The sequence below is a fragment of the Pezoporus wallicus genome, unplaced genomic scaffold (genome assembly GCF_028554395.1).
Source record: "Pezoporus wallicus isolate ANWC-B61680 ecotype Strahan unplaced genomic scaffold, APGP_CSIRO_Pwel_v1 contig_6897, whole genome shotgun sequence".
NCBI lineage: Eukaryota > Metazoa > Chordata > Aves > Psittaciformes > Psittacidae > Pezoporus > Pezoporus wallicus.
In genome coordinates this window covers 83,894-111,517 of record NW_026636510.1, presented here as the reverse complement: position 1 = coordinate 111,517, position 27,624 = coordinate 83,894, and the positions used below count along the sequence as shown (strand labels likewise).

The following is a 27,624-nucleotide window of genomic DNA, read 5'->3' as shown; positions in this document are numbered from 1 at the left end:
CGCGCGTGGCGCCGAGCTCGGGACTGCCCGGCGGGGCCGCCCGCACCGCCCCCCGCCATGGCCGCAGCTCGACCGGGGGCCCCCCAGCCGCCGCCGCCGTTGCTCCCCCTGCTGCTGCTCCTGCTGCTCCCCGGCGGCCGCCGCGCTCTGGAGGGTGAGTACCGGGCGGGCGTGCCCGGCCGCTGCACCGGGGCCCGTGTGATCGCGCGCACACACATACGCACGCACCTTCCAGGGTGTCCCCGGCCCACGGGCCTCCTCGGCGTCTGTTGTTGGCTCAGCTTGACTCGTCGCGCCGCGGACGCCCAGTTGTTCCCGCGGGGAGCTCGCCACCGCAGCGCTCCCCAACCCAGCTCCTAGTTTTTAGCCGCCCTCAGTAGGTTTCAGAGTCAACGCCCCGTGGAACCGAGCCCGGTGCGGCCGAGACGCGGCGGCCGCGGCCGGCGGATGCTGGCAGGGAGCGGCGCCTCGTTGGATACGCGGTTCACGTTCCGAGGCTTTTCGCCACGACCGAGAGGGCTGGAATATTCATATTTATTTCAGTGGAAGCTCGCGGCATGCCAGAACTGGCGGGGCCGTCGGAGGAGTGTCCGTGTGCCGTGTCCGACTCTATCCCTGCCCCGACAGGGCTCGTTGCGCCCATCGCCTCAACCCCCGAAGGTCCGGCGTGGAACCGCCGGGGGGTGAGCGGCCACGCGTGCCGCATCGGCTCGGCCGCCCTCTCCAGAGGGGTGAGAACGTGGGAAAAGAGGGGGGTCTCTCCCCGCGCTTTCTTGGAGTCGAATATAAAAGGCGGGTTTAATTGTCCCCACCTCGTAGGGTGAATCCCGGCCCACGGGGCAGCCCCGTCTCCTCTCGGCTTTGAGCGAGAAACGCGGGTCTTGGTTCTGCTGCCGGACCGGGAGGTCCCCGGGCGAGCGAGGCGTATCGCATCGAGGAGGAGGCGGGGACCCGGGCAGGGTTTTGTCTCGGCACAGAGTGTGCCTCGGCTTCAACCGGAGGCGGTCGACGATCCGGTGTCCGGTAACCGAACCACCGCCGGAGAGGCGGGAAGGGAGAAACCCCGGGAAGAGAGGAGCTGCCGGTGCCCCCGCCCGGGCGGGTTGTGGCGGAGGTTCTCGCTTGCTCGGAGGCAGTTTTGCGCTCGGGCTTCTGCCGCCGTCGCCCGGCGGTGCGGGGTTTGGGCTGCGGCACCGAGAGTGGCCGTGGGAAGGAGCCCTTCCCACCGCTGCGGTTTGGTGGACACGGTTCCTCCGGCTTTGGGCTTTGTCAAAAGTTTGGGGGGTGTTTGTTGCCCGCGTTTCGGTTCGTTCTCCCTCCCTGCGATTTCTTTTTTTTTTTTTATTCTTTTAAAGGGAGGAAAAAAAAAACAAAAAACACAAAACAAAAAAAAACAACCCTAAAAGCTAGTTCTCCTTTGTACGCCGTAGGAAACAGAGCTGTGGGCCTGCTTGGGCCGTGAGCTCCGGGCTGAGCGGGAGCCCCGCGGCAGGAGGAGAAGGCAGAAGACTGCCTGCAGCCAGCCCTCTTGGATGGAGGTTCCCGGGGACCACTGCACTGGGCAGAGCCTTGGTAGCCCTCCATGCCTGCCGGAGACGTGCAGGAGGATGACGTTGTGGGCAGGGAGCTTGGCGGGGCCCCATGCCTGTTAGGCAGCCCCTCGCTCCTACCCATCAACAGCTTGGGAACTGGGAAAGGAAAGCCAGAATGGTGGCTGGCAGCGGGCATCGCTTAGGGACAGTCCCTCCGGTCCCTGGAGAGGCAGGGATCCCCAGCCTCTCCCCTGCCGTCGTCTGGGGATGGAGCGGTGTGAAAAGCCGGATGAAGAGAAAATAAACAGCTCCTGCTGAGGAGTCGCTGGGTTTTCTCAGCTTCCCAAACTCGCAGAGGGGTCAGGGGACAAACACACTACCCGAGGAGGTCAGGGCCCAGCTGGGTGCCAGCCCGATGGGACCACTTCGGGGCTGGCTGGCAGCCACTCAGCATTTTGGGGGCTGACCCCAATTCCCTTGGGATTTTCTTCCTTTTCTTTCCTTCCTACCTTCTTCCTTTTTTTTTTTCTCATCTTTTCTCTCTGTCTCTCTTTTCCCCTTCAGCCTTGTCTGAGCTGGAGGGAAAGTTGCAGCTGGGCCGGGAGAGGCTTCTGCCTTGCCCACATTTAGGAAGCCATTGCTTGCACTGGGGTCAGTGAGCTCCTGTGCTTCTGCTGCACTGGGCATTTCTGGCGGCTAGCAATACTGCTTCCTCATGGAGACCGGCATGTTCAAGCAGTTACTGTAAATTTAGCGTGCACGTTTGTTCAAATATTTTAGTGCTGATCATAAATCTGGCGTGGCCATAAATCCGCACGCGTGTCCTGCAGACAACAATGGCAGTGAGCGCTCCCCGGACCTGTCCACCTTACCATCCCCTCTGAGGGGGCAACAGGCAGGGCTTGTGGCCAGCGCCCAGCTGGAAGGTCCGGAGGCTTTGGGGCTGGACGGCACTGGCCATTCCCAAGGGTTTGGCGGGGAGTTGGGTTTCTTTACAAGGCCCCACAAGGGTGGAGGGGAAAAGCCGCGCTCGGCAGCAGCTCAGTGAGGGCTTTGTGCTGCCAAGGAGAAAATGGTTTCTCTCCAGATCCTGTAAGTGCGCTGGGTCTGTTTGAAGTCACAATGTGTTTTTCTTCTCCGGTTCAGCAGTCCCCAGACCGGCTGCAGAAGGAATGCTCTATCCGGGGGCAACAGCGGATCCTTTCTCCAGTGCAGGGGTTGGAGCTGAGGAGTTTGTCCCAGTGGGGCTGTGGGAGCAGAGACCCTGTGGGGAGCAGACACGATGAAACAGCATAGGGAATGTACTTTGTGCAAGGCCCCTGCCAACTGTCCAGAGATAAAACCCTAGGCTTCAAAACATCTGCCCGAGGGAGTGTGGATAGCCACAGTCTTGATCTGCCCGTTGCCACAGGGGTGCAGGTGGGCTGAGACCGGGACCTGCTTTCCCCAGGATCTGTGCTCCCAAGCAGCTCCTGCCCCGAGCAGCCTCTCTGGGCACAGGACTCCATTTAAAGTTGGGGTTTCCCACATACTCCCCCACAAACGCCGTGCAGAGGGACCACATTGCTGCGTGTAGCCCCAAGCTAACTTGGGTTCTAGTGAAATACCCAAACTCCCCTGAAGCAGGAGGATTTCAAGGGGGTATTTTCCTCCGCTGGCCTCTCCCGTTGGCAGCTTCCAAACCCCAGCCAGGCGTTACACAGGCTGACCACTCTCTTCTCTGCACCAGCAAGCCCCTGCTTAATTGACCCCTGTACTGGAACTGCCAGGTATTTTCTTGGCAGGAGATTTGCTTTCCGTTTAATTACTTTTCACTGAAATGGCATGTTTCTCCGCAGGGTGATGGGGGGAAGCTAGCCCTGCTGTTTTATTGATGCTTGGGGTAGAGCTGTGAGGGAAAGCGGGTCCTGGGGCTCCGCAATGCTTGCTGGATTCATTAAATCTCCCATTCCTTGTTAAAAGCTCTGCTTGACGAAGCTAACCTCGTCCGTGCTCCCAAGGCGGGGAGAAGGGCTTTCCTTTGTGTCAGGCGGAGCATGCAGAGAGCCGAGGAAGACAGAAAACTTGCAGCATTGGTCTGTTTGCAGGCCTGTGTTTCTCACCCAGTATACAGCTCAGCTGTAGAGGCTGCGGGGCTGTGCCCATCTAACCCTTGCAATTGGGAATAGCGGCTTCTGGTTTTTATGGAATGAACCGAAACTCCTTGTTTTGTTGTGATGACTTACTGCAAGAGACATTTGGGGAAACCAGTTTGTTGCATTTTCTTTCCATGAGCCGTTTGCTGCTGCCACTGGAGCAGGGGAGCTTGGTGTTTAATTAAAGCAGCCCGAGCAATCTGAATCACAGACTTGCATGTTTTTAAAATTGTAGCTGTTCCTGTTGTGCTGAGTCAAACTGGTTTGTCGGGATTGAGCGTCTCTGCCTGGGAGCCGCACTGGGGGAAGGGTGCTGCGGCCCTGGGGTCGGAATCCCCATTCGCGGCTGGCAGAGGCAGTGGGGTGGGTGCTGGCCTCTCCCTGAGGAGAACCCGGGGAAAGGGGGACTATCCTTGTGGGCTGCGGTGGAGCCAGTGGCTGCCATCACCCTGGGCTTCTCTGAGGTTGAAGCCGTAACAAGTTGATGTCTCTCCTGGAACAGGAGTGTTCCCAAGCAAACCGTCTAGGGGACAGTGGGGATGGGGGTGCCCCTCCATGACCAAGAAGCTCCTTGCAGTAGCATGGGGCCAAGCTGCCATCCTGAAGACTTGTAGCAATGGCACTCCCACCTGGCGGGGACACTCCCGTTTGATTCCATGTTTGGGTGTTTTGTTGCATTTTTATTGTTGCTGCTCGGGCTGGGGTGGAGCTGGTGGCAGGGCACGGCCATCCCCCGGCGGAGCTGAGCCCCACGCTCGGTGTGGAGTCCAACAGGGGCCATGCGGCAGGGTGGGTGGGCAGCCTGCCTGTGGCAGGCCAGTCCTGGTGCTTGGCTTCGGCATCATGGAGGCCTCGTGGGGCTGAGCTTAAGAGCGGGAATGTGTCCCTTTCCCACAGAGCCGCCATTTTCAAAGGCGCTGCAGCCCTCCCCAGCGTCTGCTTTCCCTCAGTGCAGCTAGACCCTCCGGCCCATGCTCCTAGGGCCGGCTTTGCATGGCTGCCCCTCTGAAGAGGGAAGGGAGCCATCTTAGGAAGATGCAGGAGTGCAGCAGCCGGGCCGGGTGCAGGCTCCATGGCGTGGGGGTCCCGGGGAAAGGCTGTGTGGTGTGGCTGCCGTGGGGGCCCTTGCGTTTTATTTTTGCCCGTTGCTAAGCTCCGTGCTGCCGGGCCTGGCTTTTCTCATGCATGTGGCAGGAGCTGTTGACAAACACCTGTTTCCCAGCCCCCTCCCCAGGAATGCCCGGGGGCCTCACTGGGGCTGCGGTGCCGGAGGCGGGCAGCAGGGACACCCCTCCAAGGGGAGCCCTCCCCTGGGGCTTTCCTGCCCCATGGCAGCTGCAGGGGGATTTGGGGCTCCCTGTTCCTCTTTGAGGTGTGGCTGTTCATGCAGGGCTGCTGAAACCCATCCCGTGTCCCGGGGACGGGCGCTGGTGTCCCTATCCCCCCTGCACACACACAACCAGTCCTGCTTGTCCCTTGGGTGCTCTGACGCCTGCCTGGCAAGGGCTGGGGCGCGGGAGGGACCCCGTGGGGAGGGGGTGTTCGGCGGGTGCGCACGCACACGCGGCGTGCTATCCAAGGCCTTTTTTTATTAATGAGAAAAATGTGCAGGGCTTGAACGATCGCCAGGAACAGATTTATTCTAGTTCCCCAGAAATTAAACTGAAATGAAGGAGCGAGTCAGCCCGGCCCGGCACCCCCTCCTGACTCTGTGCTTGTTTTAACTCTGGAAGAATCTGACTTTGGGGGTGGGGGAGGTGGTGAAGGAGGGGGGGGATATTTGGGTTTAAGCAGTTCCAGATGGGCTTGGTGCTCGAGGAGAGACAAGGAAGCGAGCGTAGTGCAGCGCGGAGATTTGGGTAACTGCCCCAGGCAGGAGAGAGGAGGGAGATCTTGGCAGAAAGTCTTGCTCCGTGCTGCTGGGATGGGATGGAGCTTGGCAGCTGAGCCACCCAGTCTGTGGGGCGAACCTTTGGATGTGCAGCAAGTAACCTTTTTTGGGGAGGGGGTGGCGTCTTTTTTGTTTTGAAATATCATTACTCCTTGCCTGGGCTCTTTCCAGAAGTACAACCTGGAAAAAAAATGGAGCTGGAGTGTGGAGAGAGGGGCCCTTTGGACATCAGCCTGCTGCAAATGGTTGCCCTGCAGAGGCAGGCCTGCAGCACCGACCGCGTTCCCTTCCTTCCCCCAGGGACTTTGGGGCTCTGCATCCACCCGTGCCACCCCAGCTCAGCCTGGTGGCCCTATGGGGACACCTGCCTCATGAAGCCACAGCCACAGGGCAGTGGCGCTGTGGAGGGAGGTGGCAAAAGCATCCCCATCATAGCAGGGCCTGGAAACAAAGGTGGCTTTGCGGGACAATTTGCTGCCTACGTCCTGGTTGATGGCGTTCGCAGCTCAAACAGGTCTGGCATTTCTCAATCAGATGAGTTGTTTCTGTGGCAGTGGAGGGTGGCTGCGTAGCCATTCCTGCTGGGGACGGTGACCTATAAATCTCTCCTGCCTGCTGGCCATAGAGCTCCTGCCTGCCCCTTCCTATGGGCCGGGCAGAGACATGCCCATCCCGAGTGGGCTGCAGTTGTTCTGAGGTTGGCAGTGTGTCTGGCAGCAGGCAGGGCTGAGAGGCTGTCCGTGGGATCTGTCCTTTCCCGTTGCCCACAGCCTGGCAGAGCGAAAGCGGCTTTTCCCCTGGGGTGAGCTGAAGCAGTGAGCACCAAGGCGCATCCACCACGTGGGCAGGGATGGCAGCTCTTCCCTGGCCAAGCTGACCCTGGTGTGGCACACCGGGTTCTGACATCTGAAATCCCCACGGTATTAATAGAACAGTAATTGCAGTGCAGGGCTGGACTCAGGCAGCTGGCTCACGTCCTCTCCCAGCATCAGCACGGCCTTTCTGTGAGAGCGGGACCTGGCAGGGCTCGGGCAGCAGGCTGCACGTGTCCTTGGCATGCGATTGCAAGGCAGGAGCCTGCCATCCTGCAAAAGCCCCAGGCCCCAAGTACTATGCTTTGGAGGGGAGCGTGTAGAGCATGGGTGCCCGCAGGTGCCGGAGCCTGGCTTGGCATGTCCCTGTGCACAGAATGGCAGAAATCTGTCCTCCCCAGCTCGGCCCAGTGCATGACCGGGAGGAAATGAGCGCTTGTCCCTCCCCGCATCCCAGGCACTGCCACTTGATCTGCTTTTTGCAAAGCTGGCACCTGTCCTCTCTCACATGCTTCAGTCTGTCTCGCAGCCATCAGAAAACAGCTCCTGGTGAGGAGCACACAGCCGGAAAACCCTCTTCAGCCAGTTAGCAGCCAGTGGGTGGACGACGGGGCAGGGCTGGATGGAGGGGGAGCGCTCCCATCCCCCTCAGTCCCACATGCCAGGCAGCTCCTGGTCATCTGGGAGCTGGATCTGGCCCATAAGGAAGTGCAGGGTCGGATGAGGAGACTGCGAGCGAGATGCAGCCAGCTGATGGTTCAGACCTATGGGGCTGTCTCCCCATGTGAGGTTGTTATATCCTGCTGTGGGAGTGGGATTGAGAAATGGAGGATGCATCCTTGTAGCATCATTGGAATTGGCATCTCTGGCTGTGCAGGGAGCTTATTGTGGTGCCAGCCAGACCAGGATCGGCCACAGTGCTGGGACCAGTGGTGCTGTCTATCCTTGGCCAGGCTTTCTGGGGTCTGCCCTGTGCATGCATGTGTGTTGTGTGTGAAGGGGCCTTAATCTCAGTTGGGGCCTCTGGGCCCTGCCATAATGCAGAAATAATGAGTCTATTATTAAGTGCCCACAGTACTTCTTCACTCTGCTGGCTCGACTCCAGCAGCAGGCAGAACCTGCCCCGCTTGAAGTGGATGTGTCATCATTTGCCTCAGCAAATCCAGTCCCCTTTGATGATGGGCCAAACGCCCTTGGCATGAAGGGCCACAGCTGTGATACAGGCCCCCTTTTTTTTTTTTTCTTTCTTCCTCCCCTTCCCTCTTCCCTTTGTTCCCAGTTCACTGGCAAGCCGCTGGCTCACCCCACACCTGGGGCCAGGGCGCGTTGGTGGGCATGGGTGGCCCGAGCTCTGCATACCCCTGGAGAGGGCGAGCTGTGGGGCCAGCGTCCCTCACTTGACGCTGGGGAGCAGCAGACGCCCCGCACGGAGCAAGAGCGGGTTCCCAGCGTGGGCAGCAATAGGGAGTGCTCAGCCCTTCCCTGGGGCTGAACCGCGCTGCCCGCACCGACAGCCGCGACGGTGGGACCCGCGCGGCCCCCGGCCTTGCACCAGCCGCTGAGGCAGCCCGGTGTGCGGGAGGGCTCCCCGGGGAAGCCGGATTCACCGGGCAGGACGAGGGCGCGGGCTGTGCGGAATGCCGGCAGTGCTGCCAGCCCCGTCCCTGCAGAGGGAGCTGGCAGACAGCGTCTGCCGGCACCTTCGCCAGGCTCCCAAATCCCGTGCCTGGCATCTCCGCCACGGGTACTCCCGGCCCACTCTAAGTGCTGCCTCCCTCCCTCCCTCTCTGGATGCAGTCTTCCTCACTGCTCTTCCTGGCTGTCGGCTGCATCAGCAAGAGCCTCCCTGCAGTGTAGTTTGGGCACGAGGGGCTGCGAGTGCCGAAATCTCTCGGTATGTCACCTCCTGTGCACACAACAGCTCTGAAGCTGCCATTTGTGGGGTGCCCCATCACAGTGCACATGCGCCGCCGTGGGCTGAGTGGGATGGAAGTGCTTTCCCCTTGCACGCAGCATGTGGAGTCCTCTGGCCTTGGAGCCGGGTCATCTCTTGCCTGGGAGGATGATGGCCACAGGGTTTAGATGGGGTCAGAGAGGGAAGGTCCCTCCTGGAGGAGGAGGGATCCGAGTGCTTGGCACGCTCCAGGAAAATATGTTGCGGGGTCTCCCAGACCTGATGCTCACGCAGGGCGCTATGTGTGGCTCAGCTTTTGTGTATGGGAAACACTCGTCAGCGGGAAAAGTGCAACCTCAGGTTCTCTCCCACAGGCAGCTCTTTGTTCCCAGATAAAGGACCTTACACCAAAGGCCCTTTGTGCCGCTGTTCAGAGCGGTGCTGGGATTAATTGTACCGATAGGTGCTTGAATGGAGAGTGCGCAAGGCTGCTCACTCCTGCTGTAATTATCTTCAAAACTGAGGAGGAAATTAAAATATGTGGGGAGATGCCCCTTTTGGTGGCTTTTTGACTAGCAGGCAGTCACCAGGATTCAAAGTGCATCCCTAAACAAGCTGCCTTTCCTTCCAGAGGAGCGCAGCAGTAAGGGGGAGAAGCATCCAGCACTGCTGTGAGTAGCCACCACAGCAAAAGACGAGCCACATCCTGGGGAAAATGGCCTAGCCATCGATGCTGCCTACAGGAGCCCAGCATGGGGCGAGTGGCGCGCTGGCTGGGCCGTACCACTCGCCGCGCTCTGAGCTCCTGCAGACATGGTGCCATGGGTGCATAGCTCCCAGAGAGCATGGGCACGTTGCAGAACAGGTTCCTCTGTTTGTGGCAAGGCTGTGTGAGTGTCTTTGCTAACTTTCCTCCATTGCCTTCTTTCAGGATGCTCTGGACTTGCGCGAGCTGCCTTCTCATCGGGGCAAGGAGCTGGCGTCCTATGTTGCCAGTGCATCCTGATAAAAGCCGGCAGATCCCATGTTCAAAGGCGAGAGCATTCAAATCGGAGCCAGTTGGTGGAGATAATTGAGTCTTCCCCAGTGGCTTCATCTTGAAAGAATTTTGGTTTTTTGTCTTCCCCCCATCTCTTTTCTGGCTCAGCCATCACTGCTGCGCGCGTCTGCCACTCAGCAGCGCGAGACGGGCTCTCTGGGCCTCTTGGGGGGGAGTTCAAACGTTTTTGCTGGCCTGAGACTCTGCATGCCGCATTCCTAAGCCCCTGCATGGGGAGGAAGAGGTCCCCAGCTCCAGATGGGTCCCCACCAGGGCTTCAAACACCCAGTGAACTGCTGGGGACTCTGTGGAGATGATGGGACGACTGCTGGTGGGGGACCACTGGTCTTTGCAGCTCAGGGTGTGCCTGGGAGGAGATTTTGCAGGGTAGGGAGGTGGCAGCCAGAGCAATGCACACAGCTCTGCCCAAGGAGTGAGACTTTTTCCCTGCCCTGGGATCCCCCTCTGCCATGGAAATCCTGCTTTTATACGGGGTTGACTATGACCTGCTGCACTTGCTGAGTGCATCCCTTTCTTTTGCCCAGCAGAAGATAAGGAGAGGACAACTCCCCAGCACTGCAGACAATGATAAAGCAAGCCTTAGGGTGACTTCCCCAAGCTGGTGAAATTGGGAGCCAATTTCCCATTGACTAATGGGACCGGGATCTTGCTGGGGTGCTCAGGATTGAGGTGGCTTTGACTCACTGCTTAGCCAGCCCTGACACTGTTCACGTCCCTCTGAAGCACCTGCAAACCTGAACTGAGCTGGGAAACCACCTGTGCTCTTCTAAGCCCAGCTCTGGCACTGTGTGCCAGAGAGAAAGAGCAGCTGGTGCTGCTGAACCACTGAAACCCAGTGCTTGCTCATCTCCGCATGCATTTTCATGGGGGGCCAGCACTTAGGAAACCCAGAAAGGACATGGGTTCGGTGCTAGGCTGTCATGAGGTCTCTGCGGTAGCTTTAAGGGCAGAGAGCAGTTTCTGTGGCTCGGCTCAGCGTGCTGCTGCAGGCCACGGGATCACGCAGCACCGCAGCCCGCAGGGCTGTCTGCCTGTGACCTTCACAGTGAGAGGCTGTGAGGGGCTGGGGAACACCACTGACCCCACCTGGCCCCACTTGCTCCCAAGGCTGCAGGAAACCCCTGTGCCCTCCATGCTCAGCCGTTTCCTTTAGCTGAATTGCTCAGTGATTTTATGATTTCCCCTCCCCGCTCTCTCTGTGTGGTTTACGTGGCTCTTGCGCCAGCAGTCAGCTTGGCTCTGTCAGGTTTTTTCCCTCCACTGCTGGTCAGATGGTAGATGCTGCCAAATTAGGATGCATGCAGCAAGCCTCCTGTCCAAGCCATGTCTCTGCCCTGGGCCAGCACTGATGGGGAAGGGAGCTGCCAGAGGGCATGGCTGCCCATGTGTCCTGTCCTGGGGCTGGGCCAGTATGTCAACGGCTGCATTCATGGGGCCTGCTGGCATGCAGGGGAGTTCCCACATACCCTGTCAGGTTTGGGGAGCAAAGCTCCCCACGTGGTCAGGTCCAGCCCAGCTCTGCTGCAGCTGGCCATGGGATCCTTGTGTTGCCTTGTTCATGGGCACACCCTGCCACCCAGATCCCCATCAGGTCCCTGGTCTGACTCACTGCAGCAGCCACTCACCCACACCAGCCCTGAGCATGCAGCGCATCCCTTCTCTGCTCCTCCTGCTGTGTCCAGCCCCACTGCAGCTTGTGCCAGGAGCAGGACCCGTGCAGGGTCTCTGTGTGGGACTTGGCAGCCCGGTGTGCTGTGAGTGCTGAGCATGCGCTTCGCTCTGCTCTGCTGCCAGCACGGCATGCTGGGGCCCTGCGCAGCCCCAGCAGCCCACACCTCTCTGAGGGACAGGCACAGCCCCAGCTGCCTAATAAGGGCAGCTGGGGCTGTGCCTGTCCCTCAGAGAGGTGTGGGTGGCCCTGCTCCACAACCTGCTCCCTTGTGGTCCCTGGAAGTCACCCCGGTGCTGGAGTCTAGGGAGCACAGCAACATCTCAGGGAGGTCTTATGCCCAAGCCGGCCATTGGTAGATGATGCTGTGGGGAACAGGAGGGGAGAGGGATGGTGGTTTACTGCATCCCCTGGACAGGCAGTATTTTGGGACCAGGCAGAGGCTGCCCCATGTGTGCCCAGCACTATCCTGCACATCCTGTGCCCCAGCCCTCGTCATGTCCTCATTGTGAGTGCCCTGCATTACCTGCTTGGCAGAGGGCTTCTTCTTTCTCTTCCTTTGTTTTTGTGGATATCCCTAGTTTGTTTTCTTGAGAAATAGCAAATAACCACTGCCCCATAACCGCCTATGCACTCTTCCTATTTGCAAACAATAGCTGGTGTTAGTTTGTCCTTCCTGTTATAGGTGCTGCCTCCCTGGCCCTCTCCTGGTATAGGAGCTGGCACCATGAGGGGTTTTCCTCACTGTCCGCAGTGCCATGTCTGCTGCCAGTGCCACCAGCCTGCAATGTGACTGCATTTGTGTTTGCTCCAGGTGAAGAGCCTGGGTGAGAGGCAGACTTGCCAGCCAGGCTGGGATCCTGGCAAACAGCAAGGCAGGTCGGGGAGCCCACATGTCCCCAGATGTGCTTGTTTATCTGTCCTGTGGTGGCACTCACAGCCCATGCTCCTGGCCAGGCTGTGGGTGCTGGCATGGGAGCTGCTGATGGGTCTCCCTGGGCTGGGACAAAGGAGGAAGGTGTTTTATCTCCAGCCAGGCTTCATCCAAAACCCAGTATTTCCTTCCTCCTCCATGCTTCCTCCCTGGCTGGGCCAGCGTGTGGTTTTCCTGGGGTGGAAGGAAAGAATCTGAAATTGCCTCTCACTCCTGGGGCTGAGCCGTGGTGCCTGGCACAGCTGAGCTGCCCCAGCACATCTTGTGTCCCAGCTATGGAGATAGAGCAGCTCTCAGCCGCTAAAGAGCCGTGACTGCCTGCCCTGCGTCTCAGGACAGGATGGGCTGAGGGATGGACTGATGGACAGCCCTTGAGCTGTGCAGGGTTTGGGATGAGGCCATCCCTGCAGCCCAGGAGGGGGGTGCCTTCAGGAGGGAGGTATTTTGGAGCTGTTGCTGGGCCCTGCTTGGGGCAGGCACCAAAGTCCCTCTGAGCGCATTGAGGTCTCCAGGGTCTGTTTCTCAGCTCTGCCATTTACATCCCCCTTGCCCCAAAAACCCCTAGGCAGGAGAGAGTCCAGAGGACCCCAGTGGTGCGTGCTCCCCTCCAAACAGCCTATAGGCCATCCCTGGAGCAGGGGTCACTGAACAGCAGCCCACAGAGGGGCCATTGGCACTGGAGCACATTGTTGTCCTCCATCCTTGCATTTCATTCCCGGTTTTGTGCACGGTGCTTGCGCAGAGCCGTGCGGCTCTGCCCAGGATTAGCGACAGCTGCCTGCAATTGCAGCTCTTCCCAGACAAGCGTCTCGCTCCCCCAAGGCTGGGGCTGGGGCTGTTTGGGGAATGCTGCCGGGGTGGTTTGTCTTGTAGTCTGCTCCAGGAATGTTGGCCAGACGGTCAAATTCTTCTCCCCTCTTGTAAAATGAGTGATGTGGGGCGTCTCTGGGAGAGCAGCCTGCCAGTCCCTCCTCCTCTGGATAAACCTGCCTGGCCCGCACCTCCCTGTCATGGGAACGGGCCCTTTCAACCCCAGCCACAGTAAATACAGGCCCTGCCAAAGCTGAAGGGGGAGGGCGCAGACAGGGGCGCCTGGCCTCATCCCCCCAAGCTGGCCAGGAGTCATGGCATTGCACTGGTGGCCGGGGTGGCACCCTGTCCCTGTCCCCATCTGCCCAGCTCCTCATCATGCTGCTTCCCTGCACCGGCGCAGCTCCCTGGGGACGCCTCGCTCTTCCTGTTCTCCTGACGGGAGGAGAAAAATCTGGAGCCTGTCTGTGCCGCTCCCCCTCCTCCCACCATGTCTCACCCCCCAAGTTGCTGTTTTTCACAGAAATGTCAGGCTCGGCTCTCCTCTCCCCCACTCCTCCTGGGTTTTTTCCATCTAATTTTGGCTTTCATCTCCAATTACTTCTTTCTCTCCTCCCTCTCTCTCCAGAGACCCTGATGGACACGAAGTGGGTGACCTCGGAGTTGGCATGGACAACTCATCCGGAGACAGGGGTAAGTAGGGAGCCAGCCCCAGTCCATACCTCCAAGGGGCACAGCTGGACCTAGCCTCACAGGAATCAGGGCTGCTCGACAGCGCCTTTGCAGAGCTGGCTGCATCTTCCCCCTTCCCCCCATCCTCTTATCTCATGAAACCATCTCCTCTGACCCTGTGCTGGCAGAGTGTGAGCACTGTGGTCCCTGGCCCAGATTGCTGTTTGTCACTTTGATGACTAGGAGGGCTGGGACTGGTGGTGATGCAGCTGCTGCTCTTCCCTGTTACCTGTTCCCCCCGATCCCACACCATTCGCAGTGGGTCCATGGCACTTATCTCCCCAGCTGAGGATCTAACCTGCTCCTCTCTCACTCGCAGTGGGAAGAAGTCAGCGGTTACGACGAGGCCATGAACCCCATCCGCACGTACCAGGTGTGCAACGTGCGGGAGGCCAACCAGAACAACTGGCTTCGCACCAAATTCATCCAGCGCCAGGACGTCCAGCGTGTCTACGTGGAGCTGAAGTTCACTGTGCGGGACTGCAACAGCATCCCCAACATCCCTGGCTCCTGCAAAGAGACCTTCAACCTCTTCTATTATGAGTCAGATACGGATTCTGCCTCTGCAAACAGCCCTTTCTGGATGGAGAACCCCTATATCAAAGTGGATACAATTGCCCCAGATGAGAGCTTCTCCAAGCTGGAGTCTGGCCGTGTGAACACCAAGGTGCGCAGTTTTGGCCCTCTCTCAAAGAATGGCTTTTATCTTGCCTTCCAAGACCTGGGAGCCTGCATGTCCCTTATTTCCGTCCGGGCTTTCTACAAGAAATGCTCCAACACCATTGCTGGCTTTGCTATCTTCCCGGAGACTTTAACGGGAGCTGAGCCCACTTCTCTGGTCATCGCGCCAGGCACCTGCATCCCCAATGCGGTGGAGGTGTCTGTACCACTGAAGCTGTATTGCAATGGCGATGGCGAGTGGATGGTACCCGTGGGAGCGTGTACGTGTGCCGCTGGATATGAGCCTACCATGAAGGATACCCAGTGCCAAGGTACGTGTGTGGCAGAGTGACCATGGCTCTTGTCTCCATGGATGTGTTGATGTGGAAGAGTCGGTTTTGTGTTGAGCTTAGTCTGTTTTCAGAGGCTTGGGAGCTGGGCAGGCTGCCCGAGGAGGGAGCAGGGTGGTATCTCAGAGGACTAGTCTGCAGTTTGACTCAGCATCTGCAAGCCTTAAAGCCTTTGTGGTCTGGATTGGCACAGCGTCTGCTGTGACGCACTGGTTAGCATCCCCCAGTGCTATCCTCTGAGGGATGCATCTCCTCACCAGGAGTCGCAGCTCAAGGCATGGTCCTCAGCAGGGATCCAGCCCCTGAGCGTTACTGAAAGCTCCTTCTTGCCCCTGCTGATGTTCCCAGTGTCTCTCCTCTCCTTCCTGTGGTACTCATGGCTGGGGCAATTGATTATTCCTGGCAAGCATAATTTCATGCTGTTTGTGCGGAAGTGTTCAGAAATGCCGGTGGTGAGCAGGGCCCTGCTGTGCGGGCTTCAGGAGAAACCATGCGGGTACATGTTCTCCTGCCAGTACTGAGGGCTTGCTGTGGGGAGGGTGGTGAGGAGAACAAAGACAGGGCAGCCAAAGCTCCCTGTCCCTGCTCGGAAGGCAGGGAAGAGCGTCCTACACATGGAGGTGTTTGGGATGTAGAGGCATCCTGGGCAGCAGGATAGTCCTGTGCAGGTACTGCAGCTGCCATGCTCTCCCATAGTGGCTTTGGTGTTTCTGTTTCACCCCAGGTTGGGTGTGTTGGTAAGGAAAAACCTGCCCAGGTGGATGTTGCTCTCCCTTGGGATGATTCTTGCCTTGGAAGTGGTCTCTGGTACACAGGACCCTACCCTGGGGTGGCTGGGGTTTGGGGCGGAAAGGTCACTGCTCCCCTTCGCTGGAGGTGTTGCACAGGGAGCTGGACACTGGCTGGGTCCCCAGTTTTGGATGCCTTGTGTTTGCTGATGACAGGGTGCTTGGCGCCAGCCCTTTTCTATTGGCAGGGGCGATGTGATTTGGGATGGCCCATAACGTGTGTCTTGGGCCAGGCTGGCCTCTCCATTTGCTTTGGGAGCAGTGTAGCTATCGGCCGTGCCACTGCAGTTGGTTGGGGAGAGCTCAGCCCGAAGGACCAGAGCCTCCAGCACCATCAATGCCAGCACAACCCCAGCTTGGGTACCCTGGCCCCCGGCATCAGTCTTGTGAGCAGCCTGTCTGGCTCTGCCTGGGGTAGGTGGACACCAGTGCCAAGCATCCATCGCTGGGTGAAGAGCGTGCACTTAAGCGTGTGCTGGGCGTATGCTCCTGGGGAGCTGTTTTTCTTCTTGCTTGGACTGGGCAATCTTTGGACCATAAAGGGTGTGGGAGGGTTTGGGCACAAGGTGAGTTTCCAGCGAGCATCTGGTCTGTGCTGAGCAGGGGCATCCCAAGGCAGGACAAAGAGCTTGTGTTGGGCTCAGGGCATCGTTGCAGCCTGGGGGGAGGTCCCCTCTCCGCATCACCCCAGATGGGCAGACACCCACACAGCAGCTCTCCCAGCGCCTTTGATATCCCCTGCCAGGCCTCAGCTTCTTCCCCAGCTTGCAGGGAAGCCATACTGAGCTGTGGGCACGTCTCCATCCGGCAGCCTGCCTTCTCGCTGGGCAGAAGCGGTGGTGTCCTCACGTTTCTCTGGGAAAGTTGCGCTGCGCTTGTAGGATCAGTTTTTCCGCCATGTGATCATGTGTTTTAAGTGGAAACAGCTGAAGAAGGGCTGGGAGAAGCTGGAGCTGCAGCTCCCTTTTCTGCTCTTGGCTGGAAGTTCCCTTTCCCTGCTTCGGCAGCCCAGCACCGCCAAGAAGGCGCTCAGCCCCCGCAGTGTGGGGAGCAGTGCGGATGCAGCCCCGTGGAGCTGGGGTTTCGGCACTCAGCCCCAGGGAGCCCGCCAGGGCTTCACCATGCAGGCGAGGAGCACTTCTGAGTGCCAGATGGCATTTTAATAAATAACAATACCCAGTTACTGCTTAGATGGGATAAGCCCTGTTGTAAATCTCTCCCTTTCCCGAGACTTTGAGTGGCCTTTGAAGATCTCCTCCTCCTCCTCCTCCTCTTTATCTCCATCCAGAGCCAGGATTAGACCTTGCATTCAGACCTGTTACAATGCAGCTTGCATCCCGGTCCCTCGGGAGCCGAGGGCTCATCCCGCCCGGCTGAAGGCAGATTCTTTGGCATGCTTTGTAATGCGATACGCCGGGCTGGTATCTGGCGCTCTAGTCCTGAGTTGCCACAGCATTGATTTGGCATCTCATTCTCAGCCTCATTATCTTTATTTAATTAGCACATGGCCCTTCTGGGGGTTGTGCTGCTTCCCACAGGCTCCCTGCCATGCAGAGCTGCAGAGGCGGCTCTTGCAGGACGAAGAGGAGCTGCTGAGCAGGGAGGGGGATGAAGGCTCCTGCATGCCTCCGCAGGCAGGGGTGCCCTGCTTTCACCCCCTGTAGCCCCCGGGGTTCAGCGTTTCTGCACCCCCATCCCTCCTCCTTTTGGTTTGCAAGCACCCAAACCGCTGGGGGGATTTGACATCAACGTGCTCCCCATGTTGCACAGGTAGGTGGTGGGAGTTTCCTTTGAGTAGTGCGGGGCTCCTGGCACAGAGCAACTCAGCATGCGGCACCTCCCCGAAAATGCTCCCGAGCATGTGCTCCCCATGCCAAATTCACCAGGGTTTGCACCCCTCGTGTTGCAGGCTTCACCCAAAGACAGAAAGGTTTGGGGTCGGGCAGGCTTCCATGACAGCACTAGCAGCAAGCCTGCTTCTCACATCGGGAGGGTCCTGCAGAGGGGCCATGGCGCCCCCAGAGCTTACCCCCTGCTCGGGAAGGGGACTGAGACTCTCTCCTTGGACCCATTTCTCAGCCTTTTTGACATCCCTTTTCTGATGGCACCAGGCACTGCGTGTTTGGGTGCTGTCAGTAGGTGATAGCAGGTCAGGCTGAGGCCAAAACCTGAATTTTTGCAGAAATAAATTTCCCGTGTAATCAGTGACTAATGGAAACATCACCCTGTATTAAAAGAAGAAAAATGCCAAGCAAGCATTACACTTGCCAACTGTTTGCAGCTTTGCGTTGCAACACGGGCTTGCTGCATGAAACCCAGGAAGTGAAACTGCTTGCTATTAATTGCCCGGACTCCCAGATCAAAGGCAGCTCAGCAGCACAGGCAGGGGAGAGCTGCCGGGTTACAGCCAGGCAGTTCCACAATGGGTTACTTGTAACCCAGTCGAGGAAATATGCCCCTGCCGTCCTGCCTGTGACCTGCTGTGGCTCCAGAGGCAGCTTTGCTTATTGAATTCCCTCTCCCCCCCCTTTTTTTTTAGATAAAATGGTTTCCCGCCTGTTCTTTGGATGCCACTGTTCAACCCCCCGGGGCCTCTTCCCTTTCTCTCCCCTTCAGGTTTATTCCATTCGTTTCTAGACTGCGCTAGTGTGAAATATTTCTACCCAAAGGGTGATTTTTTTTCATTATTACTATTTTTTTTCTAAATCAAGTGCCTTTTAAGAGAGACTTAAAACCAGAGTTACCACCTCGGTTGTAGCCAGGCTGTTACTTCCACAGCTCTAATCCATCTGCAGCCACTTACGAAAGCGGGAAGGGAGCGAGCCGTGCAGGTTCATAAAGCACAGATCGTCCCAGGCAAACTCGATTGCTGCCTTTAAAGAAATTACAGGGTTGCTGGACAAAGGGATGTGATCAGTTTAATTTATCTAGGCTCAAGCGAGGCGTTCTGCTTCAGTCCTACAAGGAGAGAAATAGCTGGAAGGATGCTGCTTGGCCTGGAATAGCATTGTGTGGATGGGAAAGCAGGTGAGACCTGAAACAGGGTAGTCTGGGGCTGGTATTTCCCAATATGCTGTGGGCTATCCCTTGCTTCCTCCCTTTCCCAAGGGAGGGCACTCCGAAATTTTGGGGATGCATGCAGGGTTCGTTGCTGCTTGCCCACATCCCATGCAATGATGGAGGCTGCCTGCGGGATGAGTCACTGCTCACTGCTGCTGCCAGGAGGTGGTTTTTTCGGCTCCCTCCCTTGGACTTTATTCACCGGGTTGGAGATTGTTTTGGGAAGAGTGCCCTCATCTTCCCCCAGCCCTGTGCTGCAGTTCTGTGAGGCAGGATCAGGCCCCAGAGGTGGGCAGAAGTAGCTGGATGGGCAGTGGTGGGTGCCGTGCCGTGCTGGGTGGATGGTGCCCCGTAGAGGGTGCAGGGGCAGTTTTGCAGCAGCCCCTGGGCTGTGTTACTGCCCCTCTCCCTCCCACACTGTGCACAAATCCCCTCCACAGCTCATCCCCACAGTGAGGCCAGGCTACATCTCCCTCCTGTCAAACCAGCAGCTCCTCATCAGGCTGGGCAGCTCTGCTGTGCTTCCCTGACCTGTTATCCTGTGGCTGTCAGTGACTGTCATGTTCTCCCCAGAGGTGACCACAGCCTGGCACCAGGAGATGTGATCTGTGTGCCGAGGTTCAGGGTTGTTATTTTATTTGAGGACACTTCAGCAGGACAAGTGCTTATGCAAACCTCTCAGTAGGGAGAAGGGAGCCTGGCTCCCCAGCTCCAGCTGGATGGAGTCACGTTCCTGCTCTGGAGCTCCCAGGCTCATTCCCCGGTATGCTGGCCAAGACAGTGGTTGTTATACTGGCAGTTTCTTGCAGAGAAGAGATGACACAGCGGCTTATCCACTGGGGACCTGGGATCAGCTTTCAGCTCAGTTACAGCCTTCAAATGTGGCGGCTGATAGCTGTCGTGCTGCCACGAAGGTCTTTATGCTCTGATTTATTAAGCAGAGTTGGAAACTTCAACACCGGAGTGCATCTGGGCCTCGGTCCTCCTGCTCTTCTCCTGCTTAACAGGGCTGAGGCATGGATCATCCCCATCCTGCCACAGTGGCATGAGAGTGTGAAGAAATTATTTTTATCCCTTGTCTCTGCATTGGGCCCTCCTGTGCAATGGCAAGGAGCTGCCCAAGGACGGCTCTGCCTGTCCTCCCTGCACAGGAGGTCACTGTTTCCTCCATGCCCATAACCCACCAGGCTGGCACCAGATGGCCCTAGGCACCAAGTGCCATCATCCCTCCTGCATCCTTTGCAGGGTGCCTCGCTGTCCCCAGCTGCCATTCCATGCTTGGGCTGTCGGCTTCACACAAGCTCTGGTGGCTCCAGCTTCTCTCCCCCCCTAACAAGCCTGTTATTTCAGGGGGGTTTGTCCCTGATGGATCTGGGCTCCTGTCCATAACCAAAGCATGTTTGTCAGCTTTCTGAGCCCAGAATGTTCCTGTCCAAGAGGTTTCAGTCATCCCTCATTTCTCAGCAATCTGGTTCCTTATGTGTGAATCTGCATCCACCCAGTTTGAACCGCCTGGGACTCCGGCTGGGGTGCATCTGCCTGTGCTGAGGCTGCTCCGCTACCTCTGCCCATCTGCTCTCCATGTCTTTGCTTTTCATGGTGGTGAGGGTAGCCTGGGCTGAGGGTTGGGAACCCTGAATGGGCTGGTCAGGAGCTTCCATTGGTCAGCGATGAGCAGTGCACTCCTTTGCCCTCCAGCCTGAGCAGTTGAGATGGGCTAAGCTTTCATTTCCAAAGGGAAGGCCCAGAGGCTGGGTGAACTCAGCTGAAGGAGCCAGAGTGAGTTGAGCCTAGTGGTTGGTCATGTTTTGACCAAAGAGGAGTTTCCTTGCCAAGAGGCTCGCACCCTGGAAGCTGGAAGTGAATCCTGCTGCCCATCCATGCAGTGGAGCTAGAGAGCACAGGGTGCACAGGTCCCCTGCTTGGCCTACCCCCATCATGGGGCTGCTCACACGTCCCCTGCCACCCTGGAGCTGTGTGTGGATCCCTGTGGAGCCGGCCCGGCAGCGTGTGACTCAGTGCTCCACACCCCACACATGGGCCTGCAACCAGCCGGAAAACTTCCATGGAGGGTGTCAGGAGATGCCTCATAGCAGGAAACTTCCGCTTGCCACAGCCTGGTGAAGCACCAGGAAACATCCGCCTGTTTAGAGGGTGATGTGGGACAGGCACGGGAGGTGGGACTGGGCTGCCAGGAGGGTTACATGCCCTCAGGAGCTGCCCTAACCCCAGGTGAGTGAGGAGGATGCTCCTTCCTTTGGAGCCATCAGTGCTAATGCTGCCCCACCTGTGGTAAACAGAGTGATCCCAAAGCAGAGCCGGCACCAGCAGGTCACTTGCCACTTCATCCGCTGCGAACTCAGAGCACAGGATGCACTTCCAGGGGCAGCACTGCGATAAATCAGGCTATTTCGAGGCATGCGTTGTGTTCCTCAGCCCACTGTGGTCCTTGGCTCAAGTGCTGTTAATCCTTTCACGTGGCCCTCATTACAACCAAACAACCCCTGGTGCCAACCGGGAAGGGTCCCAGGACTTGTGGCTCCTTAAAGGACCCTGATCGGAAGTGGGCGTAGGAGGTGGCAGCGGTGCTGAAGCAGCTCTTTAGCCAAGGACCTGCAGGAATGTTTTAATCTCGCTTAGTGCTCCACTTGAGCAGGCCTCGGGAGGTGCCACCACCTCCCGGCTCAGAAGTGGCTGAAGAGCCCGAGGCAGAAAGTTTGGGGCTGTGTAGCTGCATTTTGGGCCATAGAGGCCTCTTGCAGGGGCTGCTGCTGAGGGGTCCTTTCCTTCCCAGCCATATTTCCACAGATCACTGGCCCTATGGAGGGTGCTGTGTCTGGGAGCCAGAAGGGGAAGTGCAGTGAAGAAACAAAACTGAGGATGTGCTCTCCTGGCAGAACCTGCCTTGACCCCCGTAGTGCTGGTGACAGTCAGCTCTTCGTATCTCCAGCTGCCCTGGTTCTGATGCTGGAGCACAGCATCTCTGGGGCAGAGCTGTGCCTGTGCTGGTGGGTGCCCCTGCCTAGTGTCAGCAGCCTGCTCTCACCCACTTGGCCCCAGCCAGGGGCCCTGCATCCCTGGGCATGGCTGATGGCATTGGGAAGGCTTGTAGGTGGTCTGTGTACCTCAAGCCTCTGATCAGAGATTTGGCAGGGCAGTGGGGAAGGGTCTGCACAGCTTTGGGAAGGAGGTTTAGGAATGTTTTCTGAGTGCATTTTATAACTCAAGTCTATTTTCCCTTCCTCCAGCATGTGGCCCGGGAACCTTCAAGTCTAAGCAGGGGGAAGGTCCCTGTTCTCCCTGCCCTCCCAACAGCCGGACCACCTCTGGAGCAGCAACAGTCTGCACTTGTCGAAACGGCTTTTTCCGGGCAGACACAGACCCCGCAGACAGCGCCTGCACCAGTGAGTCCTGCCTGGGGCGAGGAGGGAAGGCGAGGGCTGCTGTGGAGGTGACGGGGGTCTGCAGCTGGTGTGCAGGGAGTGTGCTGTGCTCACACCAGAGGTGAGCCAGGCACGGGGCCGCGCCATCCCTGACCCCCACGTTCTCCCCACAGGCGTCCCCTCTGCCCCCCGCAACGTCATCTCCAATGTGAATGAGACATCGCTGGTGCTGGAGTGGAGTGAGCCGCAGGACACGGGTGGGCGGGATGACCTGCTCTACAATGTCATCTGCAAGAAGTGCAGCGTGGAGCGGCACCTCTGCACCCGCTGTGACGACAACGTGGAGTTCGTGCCGCGCCAGCTTGGCCTCACCGAGCGTCGCATCTACATCAGCAATCTGATGGCCCACACCCAGTACACCTTTGAGATCCAAGCTGTGAACGGCATCTCCAGCAAGAGCCCCTACCTTCCCCATTTCGCCTCTGTCAATATCACCACCAACCAGGCAGGTCAGTGTTGCTGCTGGAGAGTGGGGGCTGGCTCTCTGCTGCAGAGCGAAGCAGGGTTTTCTTGCTGACAGCCTTGGAGGCTGCAGTCCTTTGTGCTGCTGTGTTACTGGCTCCTCGCGCCTGCATCTAATCCCCTGGGTAAATTGTCCTCTCCATTTAACGCGTGTCCCTGTAGGAGATGAGATCAGAATGCATGCAAGCAGAAAAGGGCAGGATTGGCAGATGCTCCAGAGAGCTCTGCATCTCCTAGACCTACCCCAGAGATGTTGTGCCTGCTGCGAAGGGAGGAGGAAGGAAATGAGATTTCTCCCCTGTGGGCCTGGGAAGGCTCAGCACCAACCCAAACCTTCGCAGCCAGCCAAGTGCTTTGCCGTTCCCTGCTTCCTCCCACTCTGGCCCAGCTCCAGCGTGCTGGTAATCTCCAGCCACCGCACTCTGATCTAATTTCACAGGTCTCGTCAGTGGGGTGGAGTGTGGAGCTCCTGGGAAATGGAGGTGGGGGGGAAGCCCCAGTTTGGGCTCACTTCCCCAGAACAGTTTGCAGCTAGGTGTGGGGTGAAGTGTTACCTCTGTGCTAATTCTGAGGCTCCCCTTGGTCCCTTATCATCTTAGGTGTGCAAGATGTTGATATCGCAGCTCTCTATGGAGACTTGTGGGAAGCTAGTCTCAAAGCTTTTCCATGCCTTTCCAGCAAGGTTATCTGAGCAGGTCCCAGGCAGAGACTCACCCATGATAATGTGGGATGGTGGGGGTGAGTAGCCTAGCACAGATGGCTCATTCCTCCTCTGCCCTCTTTCCTAGCCCCTTCTGCTGTGCCTACGATGCACCTGCACAGCAGCACTGGGAACAGCATGACACTGTCATGGACTCCCCCAGAGAGACCCAATGGCATCATTCTTGACTACGAGATCAAGTACTCAGAGAAGGTAAAGCAGAAGGCAGAGTAGCCTTATCCTTCCTCCAGCCCTTATGGCTGGTCATCAGCACCATGGCAAAAGTGGTCTCTGCAGAGATAGTGCGTGGGGGATGTGGAAGGCAGCAGAGGGGGGATTGTGTCCTAGAGGTGACATCCACGTGTCTCCCCTACAGCAAGGCCAGAGTGATGGCATTGCCAACACAGTCACCAGCCAGAAGAACTCAGTACGGCTTGACGGGCTGAAGGCCAATGCTCGGTACATGGTGCAGGTCCGGGCACGCACAGTGGCTGGATACGGCCGCTACAGCCTCCCCACGGAGTTTCAGACAACTTCAGAGGATGGTAGGTACCAGGACTGGGCTGCCTCTGTGCCCTACCCATAATATGCATGCTGCTGCCCCAGCTTGACACTGATTCCTGCTTCTCCTCCATCAGGCTCCACCAGCAAGACTTTCCAGGAGCTTCCTCTGATCGTGGGTTCAGCCACTGCGGGACTGTTATTCGTCATCGTTGTAGTGATCATTGCTATCGTCTGCTTCAGGTACTGGCTTTGCAGGGAGGAGGGAGTTCAGAGCTGGATTTCAGGGATTGCTCATGTCTGCCCCAGAGCTTTCCCTCTTGCCTGTGGATAGAGCTCTGGCAGCTCCAGTCTGAGAGTGAAGGACCGGACCTGTCGCATAGGACCAGAGCAGAGGTCCTGTGGGAGGATTGTGCATCACTGCTTCCCCAGCAGCTCCTGCCATCCTCACTCAGCACAACTAAGCCATCTTCTCCCATTGCACCTCAAGCAGAGGGATGGCTCTGCTCACAGGCTGTTGGAGGGGAAGCTCTCTGGCATAAGCTGTCTGTGCTGGGATTTGCAAGCTGGTAGTGAATGTCTTTGCCCCATCAGGAAAGGGATGGTTACTGAACACCTCCTCTCGTCTCCTTTGGGCAGGAAGCAACGCAACAGCACGGACCCCGAGTACACAGAAAAGCTGCAGCAATACGGTGAGTGTGAGAGCCCAGCAATGGGCTCTGCCTGCCCTGTCCCAAATCCTGCTCCCTCTCAGTTCCTGCTCCATGCCCAAGCAAAGGGGCAGGCTTTGCTAGCCAGGGCCTGGGAGTGATGGGCTGACAGCCAGCCAAGCTGGCTTGGCATCTGTCACCTATGTTGTGTCCCTCCTGGTGATCATTCCTCTGCTCTTGCAGTCACCCCTGGGATGAAGGTCTACATTGACCCCTTCACCTACGAGGACCCCAACGAAGCCGTCCGGGAATTTGCCAAAGAGATTGACATCTCTTGTGTCAAAATCGAGGAGGTCATTGGAGCAGGCAAGTCCAGGGGCTGTGCACAGCAGTGCTGAGATTGCTGCCTCACCCTGCCACATGGCTCACCATGCCACCCCTTTTTCCCCATCCCACTGCAGGGGAGTTCGGCGAGGTGTGCCGTGGGCGCCTGAAGCTGCCAGGCCGCCGTGAGATCTTTGTGGCCATTAAGACGCTGAAGGTGGGCTACACGGAGCGGCAGCGGCGGGACTTCCTGAGCGAGGCCAGCATCATGGGCCAGTTTGACCACCCCAACATCATCCACCTGGAGGGTGTGGTGACCAAGAGCCGCCCTGTCATGATCATCACAGAGTTCATGGAGAACTGTGCGCTCGACTCCTTCCTCCGGGTGAGCATCCATTCCCTCCTGCCCCAGATGGGGGCTGCAGCTCCAAGGCCTCCTTCTCCATCCCTCTGCATTGTCATGCTGGTATACCCAGAGCTGTTGTGCATAGACACCATGGCATGGGGAAGAGGGGAGCTGTAGGAAGGATGAAGGTGGTGGTAGCACATCGGGATCCTCCCCCAGTCCATCTGGGGTGTTGAAAACCCTTTTGATCTCTCCTGTGGCAGTTGAACGACGGGCAGTTCACAGTCATCCAGCTGGTGGGAATGCTGCGAGGCATCGCTGCCGGCATGAAGTACCTTTCGGAGATGAACTACGTGCATCGAGATCTGGCTGCCCGTAATATCCTGGTCAACAGCAACTTGGTCTGCAAAGTGTCTGATTTTGGGCTGTCTCGCTTCCTGGAGGATGATCCGGCTGACCCCACCTACACCAGCTCCCTGGTATGGGACACTCATGGGGATCCACTGATCTGGGGATAGGGGGAGACACCTCAGGTATGTGCTAAATAATGGAGTTGTGTATCCGTGCAGGGAGGCAAGATCCCAATCAGATGGACGGCTCCTGAGGCCATTGCCTACCGCAAATTCACTTCAGCCAGCGACGTGTGGAGCTATGGCATTGTCATGTGGGAAGTGATGTCCTACGGGGAGCGACCCTACTGGGACATGTCCAACCAGGATGTAAGTGTTCCCTGGGGAGCTGGAAGCTGTGGGCTCCCCATGGGAGCCCAGGTAGCTCACAGCCTGCCTCTGCATGTCTCTCTACAGGTGATCAACGCAGTAGAGCAGGATTACCGCCTGCCACCCCCCATGGACTGCCCCACAGCACTGCACCAGCTGATGCTGGACTGCTGGGTGCGGGACCGCAACCTGCGGCCCAAGTTTGCACAGATCGTCAACACGCTGGACAAGCTCATCCGCAACGCTGCCAGCCTGAAAGTCATCGCCAGCGTCCAGTCTGGGTCAGTGGCATCCCTGCTTCCAGACCAGGGAAAGCTGCAGGGGTTGGGACTAGAGATTTGGGAGGGCAGGGATACACTTCCAGTTACACCTCTCTGTCTCCTGCTCCCTGTGACCTGTGGCTCTCTTGCCCTTTAGTATCTCCCAGCCGCTCCTGGACCGCACCGTCCCAGATTACACCACCTTCACCACTGTGGGAGACTGGCTGGACGCCATCAAAATGGGACGGTACAAGGAGAACTTTGTCAATGCCGGCTTTGCCTCCTTTGACCTGGTGGCACAGATGACTGCAGAGTAAGTCCCTGCTTGCGGAGGAGGGATAAGGCTGGGGCTGGGGCTGCTGCACATTGTCCCTAGCCTCTCCAGCAGCCAGCTCCTCCAGCCTTAGTGTGTGGAGGGCTGAGTTGTGCATGGAGTTTTCCCAAGTGAGAGAAGCTTTGGGATTCAGCATGCAGTCCGCCTGTGGTGTCAGAGAGACAGTGGAACTTGGCAGAGGGCTGTAATGAAGATGGATGGGGGTCCCTTGGCAGTAGCTAAATGGGGCAGGGCCACGTGCTGGTATAGCTGCTGGCAGTAGCTGAATCTTTACCTTCTGCTTGCAGAGACCTGCTGAGGATAGGGGTGACGCTAGCAGGGCACCAGAAGAAGATCCTGAGCAGCATTCAGGACATGAGGCTGCAGATGAACCAGACGCTCCCGGTGCAGGTTTGACCACAGGGGACTCTGCATTGGAACGGACCGAGGGAACCTGCCAACCAGGTTCAGTTTGCGGTGCAGCCCGGCTTCCCGTTTTCCCCTTCACATGGCACTCCTCTGCCTCGGACGGTCACCTGGGACAGGACGGGATGGGCCGCCCTTCCCTGGATCGGAGGCACTTGTGCTGAGAGGGAGCCCAGCTTTTCGTCCCGTGTCCTGGAGCGGCGAGGCAGCAACGCATCTTCATATTGAAGATGGATTATGGGACAGAGATGGCACATCCCGCTTCCCGCCCTGTCTCGGTGCTCATCAGTTTGAAGAGTTGTTCTGCTTCTTGGATTTCTTTTCACCCCATTATTCCCCCCCAAGTCCTCACCCCTCCCTGAGGCCACAGACTGTTGACTTGTCCTCTGAGTCCATCAGACACATCTGAAGCCTTCCCTAACTCTGGTCCCCGTGTGGAAGCAGCCAGGGGAGGCCAAGCCAGCAACAGGGCCGGGGCAATTTGCCCCAGACAATCACTCCTCTCCTCCAGCCCTGGTGGCCCCTCTGCCCAAGGGTCTGCACTGGAACGTGTCCAAAGGGAAGGCTTTGCTCCCTTTCTTGGCTTTGCACGCCAGAACCCGAACCTGATTTACTATGCAGGGAGTTAGGCAAAAAAAAAGCAAAAAAAAAAAAAAAAAGAGATATATTAAAAAAAAATAAGAGGGAGCAGAAAGGGGAGGGAGGGGACGAGGAGCCCGGCTCCACACCTCTTACCCTCTTGGTTCTCCTGGCCAGCTCTGGACTGCAGAGCGAGGCCGTCAGCACGTTTGCACAGGGACCCTCCGCCCCGGGACCGACCAACGGCAGCCGCGCTCCCCCAAGGGGCCGCAGAGTGGGGCTGGGGCAGGGGCTGCACCGGGGGCCGAGGCCTGGCCTCCCGCAGCCTCCTCTTTTATGCAGAAGGAGCGGGAGCCGCCAGCGCGGCCGCCCCGCTCCTGACACACGCTGTGATTGCTGCCAAAAGACTCACTCACCTTTCCCTGAGGATTCACTGCAGCCCGGTTCCTCCAAGCTGAGGGAGAGACTCCCAGCGTGCCTGAGTGTGCGTGAGTGTGTGCATGCGTGCGTGCGTGTGTGCTGGCCGGCAGGACTGTGTGAGGCAATGGGCAGAATAAAGGCAATAAGAATTTTA

At 58.0% G+C, this 27,624-nt stretch overlaps 1 protein-coding gene across 2 annotated transcripts; it reads left to right on the top strand.

Annotated features, from left to right (window-relative positions):
• The first annotated feature begins 13 nt into the window (after positions 1-13).
• Positions 14-27,624, top strand: EPHB3 (EPH receptor B3). 2 transcript variants are annotated; one of them, XM_057400390.1, is made up of 16 exons: positions 14-154; positions 13,366-13,430; positions 13,789-14,461; positions 21,576-21,731; positions 21,884-22,219; positions 23,021-23,145; positions 23,309-23,477; positions 23,571-23,676; positions 24,073-24,125; positions 24,327-24,449; positions 24,545-24,792; positions 25,017-25,232; positions 25,323-25,472; positions 25,560-25,753; positions 25,890-26,045; positions 26,354-27,624. In XM_057400390.1, exons 1-16 carry the CDS (start codon positions 58-60, stop codon positions 26,460-26,462), a joined length of 2,976 nt encoding a protein of 991 aa, XP_057256373.1. In that variant the 5' UTR covers positions 14-57; the 3' UTR covers positions 26,463-27,624. The 2 variants fall into 2 exon arrangements, with proteins under 2 accessions (XP_057256373.1, XP_057256372.1); XM_057400389.1 differs by having other exon boundaries at positions 24,028-24,125.